Source organism: Pyxicephalus adspersus, chromosome 2 (assembly GCF_032062135.1).
Source record: "Pyxicephalus adspersus chromosome 2, UCB_Pads_2.0, whole genome shotgun sequence".
Taxonomy (NCBI): Eukaryota; Metazoa; Chordata; class Amphibia; order Anura; family Pyxicephalidae; genus Pyxicephalus; species Pyxicephalus adspersus.
In genome coordinates, this window is record NC_092859.1 from 102,657,942 (window position 1) to 102,671,357 (window position 13,416).

At 36.9% G+C, this 13,416-nt stretch overlaps 1 protein-coding gene across 2 annotated transcripts in view; it reads left to right on the forward strand.

Moving 5' to 3' along the window:
• Positions 1 to 13,416, forward strand: part of LOC140324083 (chloride anion exchanger-like) — a 30,952-nt gene that overhangs the window by 9,156 nt on the left and 8,380 nt on the right. For both annotated transcript variants that reach the window (XM_072401642.1, XM_072401641.1), the window contains exons 7-15: positions 801 to 953; positions 2,569 to 2,651; positions 3,537 to 3,684; positions 4,564 to 4,677; positions 9,915 to 9,992; positions 10,648 to 10,743; positions 11,949 to 12,055; positions 12,315 to 12,384; positions 13,298 to 13,390. In XM_072401642.1, coding sequence (XP_072257743.1) covers positions 801 to 953; positions 2,569 to 2,651; positions 3,537 to 3,684; positions 4,564 to 4,677; positions 9,915 to 9,992; positions 10,648 to 10,743; positions 11,949 to 12,055; positions 12,315 to 12,384; positions 13,298 to 13,390 — 942 coding nt within the window. The remainder of the gene's footprint in view (positions 1 to 800; positions 954 to 2,568; positions 2,652 to 3,536; positions 3,685 to 4,563; positions 4,678 to 9,914; positions 9,993 to 10,647; positions 10,744 to 11,948; positions 12,056 to 12,314; positions 12,385 to 13,297; positions 13,391 to 13,416) is intronic.

The window sequence follows — 13,416 nt, forward strand, 5'->3', positions numbered from 1 at the left end:
AAATGTTATGTAATTCACAGAGAGTTATAGCACAGGTTGTTCACTGAATGGTAGCAACTGGCGTACTGACGCTTGTGGGCAGTCGTGGCTTTGTCTCGAGAGAAGTAAATAAGGGTTGCATGAGGTGTTATGACTCATTTTGACCCATACAAGTTCTAGCAAAAAGGTTGTATGCCAAGCTAGACTTTTCGTGTCCAAACAGGACTTATACCAAGTTGGACTTATTCCAAAGTGGACTTATACAGAGGTACAACTGTATTTAATAATAACCACCACAAGACATGGTAACCAAATTTGAATGAAAAATTAGAAATTTATCAGAAGTTGGGTAAAACACTAGCTAGATAAAATGTGACATGTTACAGAGACAAGAGTCTCACATGTCAAGATAAAGGAAAATGTAACAGGGAACTGATAACAGTACTATGGACCGAATGTACAGAAAATGAAAATGGTATTGATGTAGATAGAAAACATAATTGTTAAAAGTATGTATTCCTTAAAGATATGTATAATTTGAAAAGCAAAAAATAAAATTGAGACGGTTGCTACATTGTGTCCAGAATTGTACAGAATTGGATTTGCAAAAATATGTATAAAGACACTTTTCTTTTTTGGCCAGTCAATACCCATTGACTTATAATTCTTTGTGGTTTTAATTGGAAACAACGATGAGACCTGTGTGCTTTTTAATTGCACAAATGTTGCCTTTAAACTTGATCCCCTTTGAATGTACAGATATTTGCTATAATCTAAACTTTGGAATGCAGATTTATGACCCTGCTGATTTTGTTTTATAGACACTGGAAGGAATCTTTACACAGATTACCAAAACAAACATTGCTGATCTTGTTGCAACGATAATCATCATGGTCGTAGTTTTTGTAGTGAAAGAAATTAAGGATCGCTTTAAGGCAAAGATTCCAGTACCAATCCCTATTGAGGTTATAATGGTAAGTAACAATGTCACTAGGACTAGATACATAGACAGACAGTCACCAAAAAATAAATAGAAGAGATAAGGGGCCCATGCATTAATCATAGAATGGGTTTCTACTGACGATGGAGATGCTGTTCCCTTATGGGCTGGCCCTGAAATCTGGGAAGTTCTCTGACCTTATGGTTGAGTGCTCTCCCTTACTGAATCTCTCTTCGGGAGAGCTCGCAGCCTAGTATCTGGTGGGAAGGCTTAGGCCAACCCACAGAGAATGGAACCTGTCTGATTTTGGTCAGACAGGCTAGAAGGCCCACTCGGCTTCAGCTGGGTGGTCTTAGTACTCAGCCCCTGTCAGGAACATTTCTCCCCAGGGAGTCTGGGGAATCTGCGTGGCCCTTCCTCTCTAGAGGAGAAATCATAAAAGTTCTTTTTCTATGGTGTGTTTTTGCACATTCACTTTTTTACAGAGCACCGGGGTATTTGTATAGGGGATCACAATGAGCAAGGTTCGATAAATAAAAAATGGGTTTCCAGGCAAGACTAGTGGCTGGAGCTGCACTGTATATGCTGGAGCTTTTGATTGGCTCTACAACCAGTGTGCTGAAGGCCTTTAAATTACATTATATTCTGGTACTCCTACACTGTAAAGATGCCACACAATGTTTTACATAATTTAACTCAGCTGCAGAATTTTTTTTTTTTTGGCAGGGCAAGACCTGCATCACGTGCTAAGGTTTGTGGCCTACTCACGTGCTAAGGTTTATTCTGTCACTCAAAAATATTTTTATTAACAAAAAAAGTTAATACGAAAATTAAACCTGCCACATCTCTCCCCCCTACAGTGCAGCCTAACCAAGCTGTTACTATCCTGTAACTCTAAATATGTTTGACGGTTGTCTTTCAGATAACACATTCTATTTTTTATACAAAGATAAAACTTTCTTCTTGTTTCTTTTTGAAACTCTGGCCTAACCAGCCTATATACTGACCTTCCACTTTAAAATATTTCATTTTATTGCTACATAGAACCTGCTTCATATCTCTTTTTTTTGCGGCCTTTTCAATTGCTCCTAATGTGTGCCAATTTCTACCAAATTTAATTTAAAAATGTCCAATTCAACATTTTATTATATTTATTATTGTAAACTGATGTGGACATTTTTTTGTAGTATTCAATGAATTGTGGTAAAACTAACAAATTGTAAAGTGTTGGACAATACACTACAAGAAGATTAGAACCTAGAATAGAAGACACTTTATTATTATCTTGTATTTAGATAGTGCCAACATATTATGTAGCGCTTTACAAAAGCCATAGTCATGTCACTAGCTGTCCCTGAAAGGGGTTCACAATCTCATGTCCCTACCTCACTCATATATTAACCTAAATGTATATTTTGGGAACAGTGGAAGAAATTGGAGTACCCAGAAGAAACCCACGCAAACACAGGGAGAATGTGCAAATTCCACCCATATAGTGTCCTGCTGAGATTCGAACCTAGCGCTGCAAAGGCCAGAGTGCTAACCTCTTAGCCACTGTGTGCTGCCCACCTAATGATGTCAAAGGAAAAATGTTAACATAAACAAGGTCTTGTGCACTTTTCATTTCTCTTTTCTTGTTTACTTTGCAGACAGTCATTGCAACTGGAGTTTCATATGCCTTTAATTTCAAAGTGAAATATAATGTTGACATTGTTGGGAAATTAGAAAAAGGGTAAGCCATATTGTGTGTATTAGTTTAAACAATTTCTATCATTGCTTGGTTTTGACATTTAGCAGTGTGTAGTGCTGCTCAGCCGTTAACAAGTATTTTTAAATTTTCCTGTAGCTCTGATTAGCATTGATGTATTACATTTCATATGATGTCAGCAATACTATTTTCATAGCATGAAATGCATACCCTTACATATTTCAGTACTAAAGTTCACTTATCATTTACCTGACTTGTTTGAATTTTGTGAAAATCCCTCTGTAAAATTTTACTATCCTGCTGACATGTAATAGTTTTCACAATTTAGCAAAACTGGATCATTATAATCTATTTTTTTTACAACTGTCCCCAGTGGCAAGTACTGCATTAAAGTTTTTTGTAGTTACATTTAGGCCATTTTCAGTGTTTTGTGTTTATTTAGATGTGAGCATTCCTATGTGAAAGAGGTTGTTTAAATCTCGACTTTCTACGTTTGAGGTTTTGTTAAACACTATTTGAATAATGAAAGTCAAATGTTACAATATCAAGAACTAGTATTTGTATATTAGATTAGATATCTAGATTAGATAATTGTCTTGTAGCATGGATAAATGTCTGCACCACTTATTAGTATATCATACTCTCTGCTTGAGCTTCTATTGAGAATCACTGGTGCCCTGCTTGATTTCTCAATAATTGAAATATTCTATATTAAGTTAAGGAGAATTGATTATAGGTTGAAATAGCTTTAAAGCCTTATATAGAATTTAAATGTGCCAAATATATATATAGGAGTTGGTCTTAGAACACATCTAACATTCAAGTTTTTTCCTGCATTTATATAAATTTGTGGCATATGTGCTGCAAATATATGCATAAAATATATATTTTTATGTTTTCTGTATATAGATTTCAACCTCCAATGGCTCCGAGTATTTCAGTTTTTGAACAATGTATCGCAGATGGATTTTCTATTGGCATTGTTGGTTTTGCTGTAGCCTTTTCTGTGGCCAAAGTCTATTCAATCAAGCATGATTATGTGATCGATGGTAATCAGGTAAGTCTAATTATTATATATATATATATATATATATATATATATATATATATATATATATTATATATATATATATATATAAATTATATATATATATATATATATATATATATTATAACAAGTATTCAGCTTATTTTGGTTGAAATGTTTCTTTTTATGAATTTGGGCACAGAGATAAGGATTGTGAATAGAAATGTTTTGTGGCACCAAGGCTCTTCCATAACCAAGGGTTGTCTGTAAAATCAGCCTAATTATGCAAACATTGTGTGATAGATGTGTCATAGATGTGAGCAGAACATAAAGAATTAAGAAAGGTCAGATGGAATGGTAGTTATGTGCATCTGCACTTACAGTTATTTCTTGGGTCCCCTAAAATGTTCCTTAAATACCTGTTGAGCCTGCCAGCCAAGTCCATCCAATGCGGCTTCCTGTGATGGTACGGCCACAGTAATGCACTGCTCTTGTATTCTCGTGTACGCTGATTCTGGTTACACTACAGCAAAAAAATTGCAGGAGATGTGATTGTCAGCATTGTCACCAATAGTATACCAGCTAGTAAATTGGCAGTCAGTACCTGGCTACACCTGGGCCTGCACACTGATTTCTGGATTGGCAGCACTGCAGCTGAAGTTCTCCCACTGTCTCTGGGAGGAAGAGTGTGGTATGCCAAATTTAGGAGGTTTTGGCTTCATGAAGGTAAAGGAAGAATTTTAGTTTTCTTCTTTGTAGTAAATGTATTTGGCACTTGCATGCACGGTCATGTTCTTAGTCCTTAGATAACCATAGAATTATGGTACTTCTTAAATGCATATTCACAGGAGTTAAAAATTCATGCTTAATATTCATTTACATCTTTGGGTCTATTTTATAACCTTGTAGGAACTGGTGGCGTTTGGATTAAGCAATATATTTGGTGGCTGTTTCAGAGGATTTGCTGCAAGTACTGCACTATCACGATCTGCCGTCCAGGAAAGTACAGGTGGAAAAACACAGGTATGTCCTCATTATTAATCTTAGACTAGTAATTGTCATTTGCAAGTAAAAATGTCTTTGTTAGCTTTACTGAGGATCATGGTATCCAATGTGCTGAATTGTACATGTAGTAGTAAAAAACATACAAGGTTTGTCCAGCTGCCTTGGAGTCATTACTTTATATTAGGAAGTTTACAGACATATAGGGCTTATTCACATGTGTGTTGTGATAACATGGAGTTCCACAACTAAGTATTGTGTGCAGGCAGGTTTTTTTTACCTTACAAAAGATTTTTTGAACACAGGGTTAGTCTCCCAGGCTTCTAACTGGAGTCACAAGGGATAAAACGGACTAAGAGGTAATTAATTTATAAGGTTCAGCATTACGCTCTATATACCTACAGTGCCATAAATGCAGTAACATCAGAGGAGGAAAAGTCCAGGTCATATCAAAAAAATGCCAACCGTGATTTTACTGCAAAATGCTGTGCAGTGTACTTGTATATATACATGTACAATATATATTCACTGTTTAATTATTATGACAGGGCTACAGAGCACACCCTTATTAACATGATTTCTGGAAAGATCAACAGTTTTTACAGAAAAGATCTATCAAAAAGTGTATGTTCACTTTAAATACATAATTAGGTTTTAGAAAAGCTGTATTAAATTAAATGATGGTGCTTACCTTTTACTCTTTAGGTGATAAAAGTGTAGACTTTACAATAGTTAGTGCTTTACACACTTAAAATACCTACTTGGCTTCAAGGAAAACTTTTCTAATAGTTTGAAATGAGCACAGATTTGCTTTAGTAAGTCACTTCCATATAATTTATTTTAGCCATAAAATTTCATCTTAAAGGCAATCAATGACCAAGATTTTTTACCTGAATACATACATACCTTTTATCAGAAGCATTGTGAATTTTAACAGTAAGATGTCTTTTACCTTACAAGAAGAGTGTGTTGCATGGGACAACTCTGCACTACATAAGATGCGATGAAATCAACACATTGCCACATTGCGGCTGATTGAATGTCATCAAAAGCTTGCTACTTGCAGCCCTGTCCTCCCACAGTGCAACATGCAACATTTTTTTTTTGCATACATTCTCAATCAAAAGGATAAGTGCATTGCAGTAGGGACTGTATTACCATGCAGAAAGCAATTTTTAAAAAGTCTGTGTTTGCATGAAATTTCTCTGGGGCTGCTGTACCAAATGGAGTAGCAGGTGATGTTTAGAGGCTAGCAATAAGTCTGTATGATTATTTTGATGAACTGTTTTGTCAGTACAGATTTGAATTTAGCACAATCATTTTAATTACCACCAAGAGTAGTAAACCCAAAGAAATCTCTGACAAATTTATTGTTTGCATATTATATTTAGGTTAAAATATTCTTTGCAGAATGCAGGAGGAGACAGGAATCCTGCCCTTATCTTTAAAACGTTTGTAAATTATTTCTAACTCATCCCCAGATGCACTCTGTGCTCCATTCTATCCTGTAATGTAATATAGATAACTGTAGGTTATCTATGTAACTCCTTTGATATCTGACTATAGGCGAAACTGTCCTAAGGAATATAACTACCAGATACGGGTGATTATCGACCAAGCAGTTAGGGCTTTTTTGCAGCAGTAAGAAACCCATGTTCCCCTGTATAGTGCTAATTCACACTGGTTTCGGTGCATTTACTGCTTCATCATGCCAGGAAACGCTTCTGGTTGGGTGAACGCTACATGTAGCATCTCCCTGCAGCAGTCTCCAAAGGGAATGGTTAGGGACAGCAGTGAGCGCTACTAGTAACGCCCACTGCCATCAGTCATCAAAAGTGCAGACGCTGGGTCTTTGAACCAGTGCTGCCAGTTGAGTGCTTGCAGAGCTGGAACTGTGCAATTTGTGCCAAGATGCCTACCAACAAGCTCCTTCACATCAGGAGTACCCTTTTACATCAGAGTTCTCCCCTAGTCATTAAAAGCGCCACCCTTTCAAATTCACACTCCCACCTTTATGTCAGAAGCTCTTTTTTACATTAGAACCCTACCTTTACATTAGGAGTCTCACTTTACATCTGAGACCCCAATTTATATGAGAATCCTACATTTCCATTTGTAGCCCCCCAGACCTCTTATAGTATGGACATCTACTAATGAACACACAGCCAGCAGGGAAGATCTTCCTCTACTGTCTTCCTTTGCTGGGCAATGACAGATGACTTTACTGTCAGTGCCCAGAAAGAGGAAGTCAATAGCAAAAGATCTTCTCTGTTGGCTCTGTGTACAGCAGCCCAACAGTGGTCATTAGGAAGGTGCCTAGAGGCCCTCTGGAATAAGTTTCAAGATCTCTGCAACTCCTGTTCCTATGCCACTGTACTGAGTCATTGCTATGTTTATCTAGGACTAAAGTACACTCTGGGCCATTATCTGACTACTAAAGATCGTTGCATATTGTCTAGGTTTAGCACCTCATTGCAGTACAGGAAGTAGAAAAATATATGATGATTCCAAATAATCTGTTGTTGCTGGCATGACTACTGCTCCTGTTTACCAACACAGGCTAATGCAAAGAAGGCAGTGTAGCAAAAAAACAGTGATGCCTAAAGAAGGGTTCTTATTTTATAGGGAAGGAAACATAAGCACATGTTAGTTACAGACACTTAACAAATGTAGATGAAGGATTTAAGGCCTTTATAGTTATGTGCTAAAAGCGCAGTTACTCATTAGCCCTCAGTTCATTTATTTATAAGTTTAAATAGCTCTGACATCTTCCACAATGCTTTACCTGTTCACAATCAATGTCCTAACCATAGCCATATGGACTTAACATAGCGCAAAGTCATTTTAGGGGCTGACAAAAACATGCTTGTATGTTTTTGGGATGTGGGAGAAACTGGAATTTATTATTATTATACAGTATTTATATAGCCCCATCATATTATGCTTTCCCTCAAGGGAGCTCACAATCTATTGTCCCTACCATAGTCATATGGCATTAATGTAGTCTAAGGTCAATTCTGGGGGGAAGCCAATTAACCCCACTGCATGTTTTTGGAATGTGGGAGAAAACCCACACAGACACAGGAAGGACCTGTAAACTCCATGCAGATAGTGTCTTGGCTGAGATTTGAACCTGGGACCCAGCACTGCAAAGGCCAGAGTGCTAACCACTGAGCCACCCTGCTGCCCAAATGGGCAGAGGAAACCTATAACATCATGAGGAAACATACAAATTGTATGCAGATAGTTTGCTGGCTGGGATTTTTAATCCTGATCAAAGTGCTACTCCTCGAATCACCTTTGCACCATTTTTAAATAATTATTTTATAGTTTTCAATCTGTATACAAGTAAGCTCATGAGTTGCCATGCTAGCCATTATCCACACTACTAGAAACCATAATCCCTATAATTTTCATCATCCTACTTTCCGCTGGTACATATGCCTAACAAGGTGAAAATCTTATTCCCAAGCTTCAGCATTAGTCACAATTCCTTCCTTCCAACATCCATGAAATTTTGTTATGTCCCTTATCATATGAAGAGGCACAAGTTAAAATGCCACATGTATGCTGAAATCCATTTTCTTGCTTTGCTGCAAACACTTATTTGAAAAGAAGGGGGTGATAATATTTTCATTACAGTCTCATATAGATGACCTGTACAACATAAAGTATAAAGGGTCAATTTTACAACATAAATTATACCAGTTTCACTACCCTCTGTTGATTATTTATTATTTTGTCATTTACTAAGTTTGACCAGTTTATTGTTCCGAGCTGCTAGTTTACTTAGCAATTGTGATAGGAACTGTGCTACATAGAAAGAATTCCAAGTGTGCTATGTTCCCAGTGACACAGGTATAAAGTAAAGTGATGACTCTGGATACTCCATTGACATTTATTCTGCTCAGCTGAGTTTATTTGATAAAGGAATAGGTCTAACAACTGCTAAGACAATGACTACAACAAGAGAATCTTGCGAGGAATATATAAAGTTAATGGACGGGTGGAGAACTAGTGCATTATGTTGATTTCCACTCAGAACTTCTGTGACTGAGTATTGGGAATTAGGTAGCAAAGGAACACATGCTTGCTGCTGATGAGGTTACAGTTCTTAGAACACAGTGAACTATTATTTACCTCTTTTCTCTTCTATTCCTACAACTGTAGCAGGTCAGGGAATTGTTGGCAGAAATAAGTTGGTGTCATGGGCAACAACAGAAGCAGATTATGATCTCCCTTTGACTTAACTGATGGGAACTCTTTCCCTTTTAAAACGCACACACATCAGATGATTCTCATCCGATAATCGCTAATCAGCGCTAATATCAAACAGGAATCTGGTGTGAGTACAGTGATCATCGTCTGTGGTCCGCACGACCATCCTGCCGGGTCCACGGACAACAGACATAATAGACATGTCTGACGGACGGTCACGGACAACAGATCATAATGAAAGTGAATGGAAGAGAGCGCAGCCCCCTCCCCTCTATAGAGCAGAACAACACTGTATGCACGACGCTCGTTCAAGCATCATGTAGTCGTTACCGTTGGAAAGGATGGGTAAAGATCCTTTCAAACGACAATTATTGTATGTGTGTTTGCAGCCTTAAGCTACGTACACACTTCCAATAATTATCGTTGGTAAACGAACGACGAACGATCCTGCACGATATCGGCGAACGATCGTATAGCACCGATCCTGTACATGCAGATAACGACACGATCGTTCGCAGATATTGTACACACAATAGATGTGATAGTTTGAGCGATACAGGAAGTGACGTGCACGACAGGAAGTGAACGAACGTTCGTTCATCACGCATGCTCAGACCATGGACGATCAATGAACGACCGTACACACGATAGATGGTAAACGATCGTCGTCCAATCCGATCCGCCGGTCCGGTCGTTCATTTCCAGCGACTATTCTCGTTCGTCGGCGTCGTTGGTTACTTTTTTTACGAACGATTTTTGACCAATCGATCGTTCGTCGTTCATTTCCAACGATAGAAATTGGAAGTGTGTACGCAGCTTTACTCATTCCTTGCTAATCCTAAAATTATACTCATGTAAAACCCATGATTTGCTAACACTTGAGTCTGTCAATTGCAAGAAGTGATCTGCTTAACTTCTGCCTATGGGAGAGAGCTTAAAAACCTTTAACAGTTCTTGTACAAAAAATGAAAATTTTTATGTCAACTACATACTGCTCATTCTAATTATTCATGTTGAAATATCTTTAAATCTTATTACAGATTGCAGGCCTTCTATCGGCTATAATTGTTATGATTGTCACTTTGGCTATTGGATTCCTTCTGGAACCACTGCAAAAGGTATGTTTTAAATCTCAGGTTTAAAAAGTGAGGAAGAATTGTTGTACGTTAGTTTTGAAACAAATCTTTCTGTAGGGGCAAATTAACTATACATAACATATTCCTGACCAAGGCAGAGGAGATACCACAGGGTAGAGAGAGGTGTCAGCTAGAATTGAGGGGTGGCTGGCCGGGATGGAGGGATGGCAAGGGCAGAAGGAGGCCAGTCAGGATGGAGTGGGATTCAGACAGGATAAAGAGGGGGCTGTACATAATGTTGCACTTGTTTGCCATGTATGTATGGAAAGCTAAATAAGCAATACTCTGCCTATGAACACTAATACTCTTTTGTTTGGTAGGATGTATATCATGTTTCTGTTATTGATGGGGACAATGCAAAAATGATTTTGTTTGGTTGTTGTATATTATTTTACATGCATGAATAAATTCATGAAACTCCACAAAACTGTCCTCATCAACAACTTATGAGCATTTATAAGAGTGTTAACCTTCTTGTTTTTATGAAGAATATCCCTCTGCTTTTGAAATAATAGCTGGCATTGGTAAAATCCTAAATGATGGATTTTTATCTCTAATTAAAGTTTAAATTTAATCTTACCTTTGGATGTGCAATTAAAGAATAATGGATTGACTAATGGATAAATATTTTTTCCAGTCTGTTCTTGCAGCTTTGGTTATTATCAACCTAAAGGGAATGCTAATGCAGTTCAGTGAAATTCCTCAATTGTTTCGCAAGGACAAATATGATTGTGTAAGTAGTACATTTGAGTTGCCAAGTCTTTTGTTTTTTGTAATTAAAAAATAAATGCACCATTTCCCAGTATCGGGGTCAATAATTAATGGAAACTTAATACTATCTTTTTAGCAAGAATCTGTTTTGATTGCTACTAGAATGGAAAACTGGTTGTTTGCACTGTGTGATTTCCACTATGAGTTCAAAGTCTTGTAAGTGTTGTAATAAAGTAGAAGTCCATAGAGATTCCAACTCTATAAATTATCTTCTTAGACTAATTTAGATAGCATATCTTGCAGGGTAAAAATACATCAAGGACTCCAACATTATAACTTGATATGTGATTTTTTAATATGGTTATGTTCATTCCAATTTTGTCAGAAAGAACAGAATAAAAGTTTACAGCCAACTGATAAGCAAATTGATTGAAGCCACTCTCTTTAAAGTGGACTTTACCTTAAAAATGGAATATTCCTTATTTGACTTTTGACATTCTCTGTGGTAAGGTCACCACCTTCCACAATACCCTAGTGAACAAAAGTGGACTACTGCACTCATGGCAGACTGGAGTCAGACCAGTAAGATACATTGCGATTAATTATATCTCTTTGTACAACTATACTATAGATCACAAACGGTGTGATACAGCAAATAGAAACTCGATAATTCATTAAAATCAGGAGCTGTTGGCAAGAATATGCACAGTAGTAAAGCAGAATAATTTCTTAGTTAAACACAGTCTGCAAAGCTTAAATAAAACATAAAATAAACACTTCCATGCAGTCCAGCGAAACTTTTAAAATTCTGTTAACCTCCCCCCTTCCACACCACACCAATAAGTACTACAAGGATCCTCCTCTGTTCCAAACGCAGTGTACAGTGTTGTATAGTGCGGCGTTACAAAGTGAGGAGCATTCGCTACCCTCACAAGCACATAAACCAATGGTAACGCTTCATTGCTGTGTTTTTTTAAAGGCACTGAGTCGTATTGTTAATAAACACAGCTGAGAATGTTTCAATTGGCTGATAGTTGTGGTTTTCAGATATTATGCATTCAGATATTTCATAAAGATACAAACTTTCAATAAGTTGACCAAAAAATGAAATCTATTTGAATGTTATGGTCTTCAGAATATTGAACCTTAGGTATTTTAAATAGAAGATATTTATAAACAAATAAATAAACACATGACAATCATAAAGCAATTTTTTCTTTTTCACAGGCGGTATGGGTCATAACCTTCATTTCTGCTGTCCTACTTGGGTTGGATCTTGGATTGGCAGCAGGAGTTGGATTTGAGTTGCTTACTGTTGTTTTCCGTGCACAATTGTAAGTAAAAGTTTGAATTTCAATAAATGCACGCAGTATACAAAAACACAAATAATTGAAAAATAAATATTTCATTGATATTAGTACATTATTATTTAATTTCCAGTACAAATGATTGCATTAAAATGTCACATTTTGCAGCATGTACTAGAGGTGTTACTAGTGTTTGAATAAACAACTCCTTATCTGAATCTTACTACCAGCTGTATTATTGTATACATATTAGTCAGATATATTTTTGTTTTTTGGATTTTTGCAGCCCAAAATGTTCACAGGTTGCCAATGTTATGGGAACAGACATTTACAGAAACAGAAAAGACTATACAAATGTAAGTATGTGCATCCTATCCTGGAGTTATTGTAAAAGATCCCCCCTTAGTTCCAGCTTCACATACAGATTGCACGTACAATATAAACCCGCACAGATGTGAATATTGTAGGTGGGCTGAGATAGATGCTTAAGAAATACTTTTTGTAAAATTTTATCCTCCAAAATGAAAAACATATGTTAAAAAAAGTATTGTAAATAAATGCACCACTGACAAGCAAGATGGTGGTGGTCATGTACATTAGATAAGTGGTGTGCTGCTTGGCTGATAGTTGTGCTTGTTTGATAAAAAAATTCCCCCAATACTGGGCACATGTGATGGAAAAAAGTGGGCTGATTTGGTGAGCCTATTAAGAATGGCACACAATAGTAGCTCTGTGCCAACACAAAATGGTGCAGCTACTGTGCATATAGAAAAAAAAATTGGGCGTTCTGCCCTGAAAGCACATGCAGGTTGCTGCGGCTTTAGGATAAAAATAAATGGCGCTGTGGTGCACAGATGGTACAGGAAGAAGTACAGTAGGGGAATGAGGGGAAATTGCATTCACTGCCAATGTAAATACGGTAGGGATAAAGAAAAAAGAACATGAGATGACATTGGATGTAAAATGTTAAAATAACATAAACTTTGTCTATGGGGCAGTCTGAACAAAAACTACAAAGCACACACTGAATGTAGACTACTGGGGCTTAAAAAGTTTTTATTGATGAATGAAACACAATGCTGTTCCGCTTCTGATTGAGGATTCTTAGAAAATACATTTAGAACTTTTTTTATGCTTGCCATGCTGCTTAGCTAGTATAGACCCTTATCTATTTATTATTCTTTGGACACTTTATTTGTACTATGGTTTTGTTCTGCATCTTTTTTTTAACTTCTGTCTAATGCATTAATGTTTATTTGTTTTCGGCAGATATATGAACCTCAAGGAATCAAGATCTTCAGATGTCCATCACCAATATTTTTTGCCAACATTGACTTCTTTAAGGATAAACTTGTGGCTGCTGTAAGTTAGGTCTTATGCATTGATCC